General features: G+C 36.0%; 1 protein-coding gene across 1 annotated transcript; it reads right to left on the bottom strand.

Annotated features, from left to right (window-relative positions):
- Positions 1-2,523: 2,523 nt before the first annotated feature.
- LOC149171452 (uncharacterized) lies at positions 2,524-3,348 on the bottom strand. The gene has a single exon (XM_089425986.1). It carries the CDS (start codon positions 3,346-3,348, stop codon positions 2,524-2,526), a length of 825 nt encoding a protein of 274 aa, XP_089282112.1.
- Positions 3,349-10,944: the final 7,596 nt, after the last annotated feature.

Here is a 10,944-nt window from a genome sequence, read left to right as displayed (position 1 = left end):
TAAGATGCTGGATTGTCTCTTCCTGTTGGCTACAATTGGGGCATCGAGAGGGCCCATGGAAGCTTTTCTTCCTTAGATTGTCCCAAGTGAGAATCCTTTTTTGACATAGCAGCCATAGAAACGTTGAGATCTTGGGCCAAATAACCGGAGACTAGATTTTCTCCCATATTGGGTCTTTTTCATCCTGATAGCTAGTCAAGAGATTGTATGCCTCTTTTGTAGTGAAAGTCCCACGTGGTGTATATCCCCATCGCAGGATATCCTTCTTGTCTGAGAATCGGATTTTCCTATTCATGAGTTCTGTGTCCAGCTCATTATAAATTTGCTCTGTTCCTTGTCGGATTATCTGTGCCGCATTTAGCCATTGCCTATATCCTTGATTGAGGCCTGGAGTCCAATGCTGATTGACTATTTCCTCCTGTTGCGTTTCCCAGTCCTCTGTATGTGGAGGTTGAAATACATTGCTGAGCCATGGTCTTTGATTCCAAGAGTCCATCCAGAATCGAGCCTTACTGCCATCTCTGATTTCCCAGAAACTGTGTTGTTGTATCATGTTGCTATGTTGTTTTGCTGCATTCCAGATTAGGGATCCCTTTTCAGTGGGAAGAAGTCTGATTAATTCATCTGGTGGCCTGTTATTTGCATATTTGGCAGTCCATAGTGTTTCCCAAGGTGTGTGTGGCATTGATAGCCATTTCCACCATATCCTTGCTCCCATAACAGAATTGCTATGTTGAGGATCCCGGAGGCCCGCTCCTCCATATTTTTTAGGAAGGAAAACTGTCGTCCATTTAACCAATGCCCATTTTCTATTTTGGCCTGAGGATCCCCATAGAAAGTTACGTTGCAAGTTTTTGATTCTTTTAAGCACCCATTTTGGTGCTGCTAACACAGAGAAAAGATAAAGAGGCATCGATTGTAAAACAGCCTTAACCAGCACCATACGGCTGGCCATATTAAGGGCTCTATAAGTCCAGGAAGAAAGGCGGGCTTCTAGCTTTTCGAGGAGCAAATGCCATGAGGCATGTTTAATAGCTGAGTCAGTCAATGGGGCACCTAAATACTTGGAAGGAAGAGAGGCTTTAGAGAAACCAAGGATGCGAGATATAGAGGATTGAGTGGAAGGGGGGTGTGAAAAAAGAAAATTTGGGATTTTGTTGTGTTGATGCTGGCTCCAGAAGCTTCCGAGTATTCATCAAGCAGAGATTTAAATTTAAAAGCTTCTTGAACTGAAGGGTGCCCAAATAGCATGTTGTCATCTACAAACTGTTGATGGGTGATGGCTGGGGATTCATGGATAGAGATGCCTCTGATCTGCTGAGTATGAAGAGCATTCTTTATTAGACGTCCTAGCCCTTCAGCCATTAACACAAAAAGAAAGGGAGAGAGAGGATCTCCTTGTCGAATGCCTCTTGAGGGGTGGAAAGGACGAGAGGGAATACCATTTACTAAAATGGAGAAAAAAGATGAGGATATCATATTCATTACCCATCTGACCCAGGTAGGAGAGAAACCAAAGGCAATAAGCATTCTTTGCATGTATATCCAGCTTAATTTGTCAAAAGCTTTTGAGAGATCAATTTTGAGAAGCATACCTGCTTTTTTGTTGTGCTTTAAAGAATGGATTATCTCATGTGTGAGGATGATGTCGTCAATAATTTGTCGTCCTTGCATGTATCTTGATTGTTTTGGAAATATTAACAAGGGGAGCAGCGGTTTCAGGCGAGAGGCTATGACTTTGGATATGACTTTGTAGATAACATTGCAGAGAGCTATTGGCCTAAATTTGTCCGGAGTCATAGAATGCTCTTCTTTGGGTATGAGTGCAATGAAGGTGGCATTTAGAGATGGAAGCATCCAATGCAAAGTTCTAGATTCTTCCACAACCTGCCAAACATCCACTTTGATGAGATCCCAGAATTTATGAAAGAAGTTGGAGGTAAATCCATCTGGTCCAGGAGCTTTCCCCTCTTTGAGTTGATTCATTGTTGTTTCAACTTCCAAAAGAGTAACTGGTCTGAGGAGTAGTTGATTATGTTCTTCTGTGATAATTTTAGGGATATGTTGGAGGATCCTTTCTATTGCTAGTTGTCTGTTGATTTGTGGTTCCTGATGAACGCTTTTGAAATGTTGGAGTATTTCTCTTTCAATATCCTCATGTTGTTCCATCCTTTCTCCCTGCTGATTCTGGATTTGAGAGATGTTGTTGTGCATTCTTCTTTGAATGGTGGTGCGGTGAAAGAATTTTGTGTTCCGCTCTCCCTCTTTTAACCACTTTACTCTGGATTTCTGCCTCCAGAGGATTTCTTCTTGCTTTCTTCTTTCATCCAGTTGCTTCTGTAGGTTCTGTTCTTTTTCGATTAAAGTTTCTGTTCTTCCGTCAGTTATTATAGTTTGTTGTATTTCCATCATTTCTTGTGCCAAAGCTCTTTGGGCTTGGAAGATATTTCCAAAGGTCGTTTGATTCCATTGCTTGATATGTGCTTTGAGATGTTTGAGCCATTGTTGAAATTGATACATTTTTTATCCTTCTGGGGGTTTGAAACTTTTCCAAATGGAGGTGACCATATTACTGAAATCCGGGTGGGTAAGCCAAAATGCTTCAAAGCGGAAAGGTCTCCTAGTGGAGTTGCCAAGTCTTTGCCATTGCAGAGATATGGGCCAGTGATCTGATCCTGAGAGCGGCAAGATTGAGGCAGTAAAGTCTCCTCCTACATGAATTGCATTGTCAGATAACAAAAAGCGATCCAACCTCGAGGCAATTTGCTGCGAGCCTGATCTTTTATTGTTCCAGGTATAAATTCCGTTGTTAAAAGGCAAATCGATGAGCCAGTTATTTTGTATGAAGTCCTTGAAGTGGCTGCTTTCCATATCTAGTCTGACTCGGCCTCCACTCTTTTCTTCCAGCTTAGTGATCATATTAAAGTCACCCCCTGCAATCCAGAGAGGATGGGCTCTAGTGGAATTGATCCTTGCAATTGTGCTCAACAATGCCAGTTTGTTCGCAACATCCTGAGGGAAGTAGACATTGGTGAGATGTCCATGAATATTGGTCCCGATAATATGAAAAGTTGCTTGAATGAGATTATGGTTCGCATGAAAGTCAGTGAGCGAAATAGCTTGAGTATCCCATGCTATTTCCAGTCCCCCTAAAGCTCCTGAAGCATCCACTGCCACTGACTGGCTTCCTGGCCAGGCTTTTGCGAGAATGGTGCCTATGGTATTACTGTTACATTTTGTTTCTTGCATGAAGAATATGTGAGGTTTCTCCTGTTGTATCATGTTTTTGATCATTCTGTATTTCACAGGGTTGTTTAACCCTCTTAAATTCCAAGATGTGAGCTTCATGATTCAAGATTGGGTAACGGCCTGTAGTACTTTGTTAACTTGGAGTATCTTCCTGACTCCACCAACATTTCCCCAATGATGATGGTTCTTTGCAGGTCTGTCTTTCTTCCTCATTTCTTGGTATCTTTGGGGAGGTTTTTCCCATCCCATTGACTGCCCGGTTGAATCCCTAGAGTTCGTTGCTGATGTGCTCTAGAGAGGATTACCTCCAAACTTTCTAGTTGTCTATCCGAGATTTTATCAAACTCTTTCCTTCTGCAAGCTTGCTCAAGACTGAATATATCCAGATCCCCAATGTCAATACTTTCAGGTTCCTCTTCCATATGTTTGGGCTCACTGCTTCCTGCTAGTAAGTCATTTGAATGAATTGGTTCTTGGTGAGAGATAACCATTTCCATTCCATTGTACCTCGATTTGGATTCCTTGGTGGGTTTGGATGTTGGGCTTGTCATGGTCTGAGATGGCTTTGGGTCTTTCCGAGAGATTGAGGGCTGAATTACCACAGATGGCTTGAGTAGATCTTCGATATGGGTGGAGGGTTCAGAGTCTTTTGAAGCTGATTGAGCTAGGATATCAAAGTTGTTACTGGTGGAGGGTAGGGTTGAGTTGGCTGTGGGATTTTTGGATCCTGAAGTGGATTTTTTGTGGTGCTTTTTCTGGGTGTTGACTTTAGTAAATCCTTCCTCATCGGTTTTTCTGGGGAGGTATTGGTATTGGGGTTTACGTTTAGGGGGCAGTCACAGAAAAGATGACCATGTGCATGGCATTTTCTACATCGAAAAGGAACATGTTCATAGTCTATTGGCTGAATCCATTCAAAATCATCATGATAAAGACTTACTGAGTCTGGAAGTGCCTTGTCGAGATGCATGTAAACACAGATGCGAGCATAGGAAGTGTACCTTCTTAGTTTCGTTTCTTCGGCTATCTTTATGAAGTCGCCCAGACCATTTCCAATGTCTTTTAGAGATTCTTCATCCCAATATTCTAATGGAAGGGAGTACAGGCGGATCCAAACAGGCGCCCAACTGAAATCCTCTTTGTCTGGATTGAATCTTTCTATCCAGTCTCTGAGATACAAGCCGACGGAGTTGAAGAAATAGGGACCTCCATCTAGGACTCTATTACGGTCTTCTATGCAGTTGAAGACAGCCGTAAAGAAGCCTTTGGGTCCGAGCTGCAGGGTTACATGTCCTTTGGGTTTCCATTTGGCTGCAACCCAGCCTTGCAGGGCTTTCTCTATTGGCCAGAAGCCAATAAATTTCCCTATGAGAGCGTGGTCCTTCATAAATTGGATTTGGGCATTGATCCGGTGACCAGGTAGTTCTATCTTGGGTCTCTCTGCTACAATAGGTTTGCAGGTGGCCGAGGTGGCTTTGGGGATCTCGCTGTTCAATGTCGGATTATCTTGCTGCTAAGTCGGAGGCAGTGCCTCCACGTCCTGTGGTGATTTTTGTTTCCCTTGCTCTATTGGGTCAGTCTGTTGTACAGTGCTGATGGGCTCTGCCATGTCAAAATCCCGTTCAGTCTCATTTTGAATCTGTATCGTGCTGCTGCTGCTGGGGGGAGGCTCTACGACCCCCCCTGGAAGGGGACCCATATCAGTGGATCTGAATGCTGGGTTGTGCGGTTGCCAGAGAAGCTAAGGTTCTGCAGGTCTATTGTTGTTCAGAGAGGGTCAGATGTTGTGTAGCTCATCCGAAACCCTAAGCTCCTCTCATCTTCTTCTCTTCACTCGAGAAATATTAAATAGCCGTAATTACATTTATTCACAAAATTTTTTAAGTAAAATTAACAAAAAAAATGCTAGAAAAAATTAAAACAGTTTTAACAAAAAAAATTGTTAAAAAAATGGAAAACAAACAAAAAATAATTTAAAACAAAAGAAAAAAAGAAAAAAAAAAATTTAAAACAAAATTTGGGAAAAAAATATTTAGTAAAATAAGGGAAAAATAAATAAATAAAAAATGAAAACATTATGAGCATGTTAAAATTCAAATTTACTAAAAAAAATAAAATTTGAAAAAAAAAATTATTATAAAAAATAAAACAGATTGTTTCCAAAAAGAAGAATTAAATCGTTACTAAAAATTTGAATTGTTTATAAGTGAGACATTTTGAAAAAAATCCAGTTTATTATCCAATCTAATTAAAATGTTACCAAAAATACGAGTTGTTTATGAGTGAGACTTTTTGAAAAGTTTTCTAGTTTATTTTTCGATCTAATTTGTATATACTTTGGTAGGGATTCATTGAAGTGACCAGTTTGACGGGTGAAATCTTCACAAATGAAGTGCTCCAAAGGTTTTTGAGCTTGTTGAATCCCTATATGCAGTCAAAAACCAGTTTAAACAACACAAATCAAGATTTGACCGCAATTTCTTTCGACAAAATCTGACCAAAACTCCATTAGAAACTCCAAAAAGCCTCACTTATAGAGAACTCCCTAAGAATTTAAAAATAAATAAATAGAACTATAATAAAAAAAATAAAAATAAAACATTAAAAAAGTATAAAATAAATAAAAATACATTGACATTTTTTAAAACATTAAAAATTAGAATTATAAATTATAAAAAAGAAAAAAAGAAAAAAAAGAAAAAAAAGAAAAAGAAAAAGAAAATATATATATCTATATATATATATATGAAAAACATTAAAATTAAAAATAAAAAATTAAATTAAACTAAAACACAATCTTTTAAGGGTTGGCCACCTCGTCTCGACGCCCAAGGGTCATGAGCAGGGTGACGGGGGTGGCATGCCACCCCCTACCACCCTGCTTGCAGCTCGCCAAGGTGGGGGCTCATTGATTATGACGCCCCTTGTCTCCCCCATCCACGGCCCTTGGGCGACAGACCATCAATTCTGGGAATCGATGGGCCCTCACCCTGACGCCAAAGGTCCTAACCTTGCTACCCTACCCGCGACCCTTTGGTGCCAAGGTAGCGTGGCCACCCCTTACAAAATTCATTTTATTTTATTTTTTTAATTCTTTTTAATTTTATTTTTTTTATTTTTTTAATGTTTAACAATGAAATCAATGTATTTTTTTGAATCTTTTTAATGGTTTTTTTTTCTAAAGTTGTCTATGTTCCTTTAGGCTTGACTTGTGGCTTGAGAAACCATGACCTACGGGCATCTAAGCTGTCAAAATCGCCCAGGGATCACACCCAGCCTAGGCCACACCAACCCTAAGTTGATTAGATTTTGGCATATCTCCTCCCCCTAACACGGGCACAACAACCTCCGTGAGATTTTAGTATGGGTTTCCTTGCTAGTGAGACTTCACTTTAATGGTTTTATTTTATTTTTTATTTATTTAATAAATTAATATTTATTATGTTTTAAATAATTGTTTCAATTTTTTAATTTGTTTGTTTTGTTTTTATATTTGATTTTTATACGAGTATATTGTAATCAATTTGGGTCATAATGCTTTGACTCTTAATTAATTTGTAAATTTTTAGAAACTATTTCCAAAGTTTATTAAAGTTTTGGTAAAACTAAATATCAAATATATTTTTTTAGAAATTGAAAATTATTTTTTAATTTTTAAAAATTGAATTCCTATTTTTTAATTAGTGGATGACTATTTTTATGTGATTTAAGAAAAAAAAACCTCTAATCGCAAGTGTCCCCAATAAATTAATTATCCAAAAAAAATTCAAAGATATGGTTTTTCCATCATATATATATATATATATATATATATATATATATATATATATATATATATATATATATATATATAATTAATATTTTCTTTCCATTCATTATCATACTTATTTTTAACAATAAATATTTATTAACCTATAATCATTCCTTGCTTGCTTTCTATTAGATGTTCTATTCTTTCTAATAATAGTGTTTTTTTCGAATTATAATGGTTTTTCACCTTTTTCCATTAATAAATTTTATTAATCATAATATTTTTTATATTGTTTTCCCAGATCAGGGGGCTCCTCCTAATGCTGCCACTTGTCCAAAGATCAAAGGATGATGCCCACCACTTGGTGTCCATCACCTCTGCTACGTATTTCCAGCTTGCTCGAGGTTATATCACCTGTAGGCTGGAACTTCCTCACACACCTGAAATTAATGCTCCCTCCACTACTCCTCCCAACATATTAATCCAAATAACCATGGCATCACTCTGGTTCACCCCAAGAGCACCTCACTCATAGTTTGGCCTCTTTTGACCACTTTCTCTATCCCTGCACACATTGTCACGTTTGCGCCCTTTGCTCGCCCATCTAACTGCAACTGCTTCACCATGAGCCACGAGAGATGCACGGGGCGACACGTTGGGAATGACAGCGGTAGAGGTCATTGCCCTCCTCCCATGTTGTCGATGAAGACTAGATCATGTTTGGCCATGCAATCCCTAGCCATATTCACCAGAGAGTCTTCGAACTGGAGTCTAACGAAGTCTATCATGGTCGCAACACCATCTTCTCACTCCATAACAATCCCACTGAACACCTCCTAGACCAGGAATAAAAGAAATCTTGGGCTACCTGTTAGATAACTGAGCTCTCTTCCTTCCATGCCCATGTTGACACCTCCCTGCGACATCTCTCCCTAGATCTCAACATTGATTTCCCACATGACATCCCTTCCCCATCCTCCTCTGGTCCCTCCAGTTCTGTTTTTGTACCCATTGGTGTTGTCTCTCCTCATACTGGTTCAACTTCCAGTAGTCTCCCATCCCCAACTCGCGAGCCTCAGGTGGCCGCTATGTCTCTAAAGCATATGCAACTGAATATTCCAACGATTTCTCCTCCTCAACCAATTCTGCATGGGTGTTACATTTTCAAGGAGAATCCAGATGAATCGAACATGGTTGTCCTTCTTAATGATGGATGCAAGTTGTCGCAACAAGTCAAAGCATTCCATGGCTACCAAGGAACTAGTTAAGAACTTCCAGGTCTCTTCCAGCTATGGCTATTTTGACATTTATTTTCTCCAAGTCTATTTACTAGTAGCTCAACACTATCACAGAACGTCAGTTTTGATATTTTTAAAGCTAAGTTTAAACATTGTCTTAAGATGCTACACACAAGACTTGTTTTGCAAATCTTAGAAAGGTTCTCTGGTTGCCTTCTTCGAGGGCAAAGAACTATGAGGGGTGAGGTGAAGATCCACCAAACTTTTTGCATGTATCTTATGTCTATGTTAATATAATGTGAATCTTTACCAACCAATTTTTTTTTTTGTTATTTAATTGTTGTCGACTCTTTTTTCATAACATTGTGTTATCATGTACCAATATATTATTAAGAATTTTATTCCCCCTCCACCAAAGTTATGGTGCTAAAATCATGCACTTAATATAACTAAGTTACATGATCACATTCAACCCATAAGGTTCTGATTTGGTTTTATCTTTTATATTTTTGTATTGTTTTTCTTTTTGTTTTTGTTTTTCTTAAATTATCTTTTTTAAGAGATATTTTTTTGTTTTTCATTTATTTATTTTTTATTTATTTTTTTGGATTTAAAAAAAAATGTTTAAATTTTTCTTCTTTTTTTTAACATTTTTATGCTTCATTAATTTTTTGGATTTTTATTTAAATTTTTATGTTTTATTTATTTTTTATTGCTTTGGTCTTTTTATTTTTTTATTTTGCAATTATTATTATCATTATTATTATTATTTATGTTTTAATATTATTTTTTATTTACTTGTTATTATTTTTTTAAACTTTTTTTTTGTTGTTTTAGTTTTAATTTTTGTTTTGTTTTGTATTTTTTTAATTTTATTTTTTTATTAGTTTATTTTATTTTATTTTTTCCTATAGCGCTCAGGTCAATCCTCGAATAGCAACCCGACCCCACAATGTGTCAATTTGATAGTTGATTTTAAAGGTTTCATTATAATGGATCAAGTTCACCCCCACGAGGTGTCAATTTCATGGTTGATTTTTAAGTTATCATTGCAATGGGTTGAGTTCGCTTCAATTGCATGCCAATTTGAAGGTTGAGTTTTAAATTTCTGTTGCAATGTGTCAAGTTGTCTCAGGCTAAGATTTTAAAATAGCTATTATTTTAGCATTTAAAATAAATATATATTCTTCGTATAATGGCTCTTTCATTCAAGTGTTCATTTTTAAAGTTTTTTTTAAGTCATATAATTTATCCATAATGCCATGGTTGAAATATGTTGAAAACTTAAGGTTTTTTGTAGTAATGATATTTGGTTTTAATTCCATGGTTGAAAATTATCAAATTTTTAAAGTTTTTCTTAGTCATGATATTTTATCTTTAATGTTATGGTTGGAAATAGTTATAATATGAGGGTATTTTAAAGTCATGCTATTTTATCTTTAATGTCATGGTTGAAAAATGTTGCAATTTTAAGACTTCTTAAAGATGTGATATTTTAACTTTAACACCATGGCGGAAAATTGTTGTAATTTTAATTATTTTCAGAGTCAGACATTTTATGTTTAATGTCATTGTTAAAAATTATTGGAAATTTACTCCTAAGAAAAAGAAAAAAAATGTTACATCATCAACACTTTTCGTTTTTAACAATGTTTTTTCATGTTTTTTGCACAAACAAAATTGGTTTTTATTGTCATTTTAAAAAATGTTGAAAATTTACCCAAAAAAGCATCAACACTTTTTGTTTTTAGCGTATTTTTTCATGTTTTTGCACCAAAAAAATGGTTTTTATTGCCATTTAAAAAAATATTGAAAATTTCCCTAAAAAAAAATGTTGTTCCAACATCAACACTTTTTGTTTTCGGGTTGCTTTTTCATGTTTTTTTGGAAGTTTTTTAGCTAGAGTTCTTGTTTTGAGATCACAATTCTCATTAATTCAGTAACTTTGTTTTTGTCATGTGTTTTTGAAAGCAAAATGTATACACTTGTTTTGTCTCTTAAGGAATCCAAGCGTTTCAGACTTAATACTTACGAGTTTGAGTGATACGTAAACACTTAAAAATCTTTCATACCTTCATGAATTTCATTTTCCGTAATTACAATGATGCTCTGTTTCCTCTCTTCCTTGTGCTATCCTTAAATTGATTTCTATGTCTTTATCACTATTGTTTGGAACTTTTTTGAGCTAACCTCAGTATTTTGAGAATCCACCTTTTTGAGAATCCAGTATTTTAATACTTTGAAAATCCACCTTTTTTGTGTTGATCTTAATGCTCTGAGAATCCTTATATTAAAACCGCATATCATGTCTTCATTGATAAGAAATAATTGCATATGATTATAGGGATAATATGAAGAATAACAAGGTAAGGTAAGAGAGTAGGAAAATGGTAATATAGGAGTGGAAAACTAGGATATAAGATATTCTAAGCTTCTCAAGAGGAAATATAAACTAATATACAGTTCTTTTGAGAAAGATTTAAGAGTCTTATCAAGTTTTTAAACACAAAATTTTGGGTCTTGGATCATTAAAATTCTGGGTCTTGGATCATTAAAATTCTGTGACAGGGAAACGATATTTATTGAAAAATTGTAATTCAAAAATATAACGTAATATTCAAGCATTGTAAAATAAATTACCAAACTTCCTTTGTAGATAGATGTATATTTCTTTTTTTTTTTGCATTTTTTATGATGTCGCTAACT

Source organism: Pinus tabuliformis, chromosome 4_2, assembly GCF_031772625.1.
Source record: "Pinus tabuliformis cultivar Carrire ecotype Pingquan chromosome 4_2, CPIR1, whole genome shotgun sequence".
In the NCBI taxonomy this organism is placed as follows: domain Eukaryota; kingdom Viridiplantae; phylum Streptophyta; class Pinopsida; order Pinales; family Pinaceae; genus Pinus; species Pinus tabuliformis.
This window is presented reverse-complemented; position numbering and strand designations above follow the sequence as displayed.

Excerpts from the sequence above, each read along its gene's own strand:
- LOC149171452 (XM_089425986.1), bottom strand. The coding sequence starts at position 3,348 with ATGAAGCTCACATCTTGGAATTTAAGAGGGTTAAACAACCCTGTGAAA.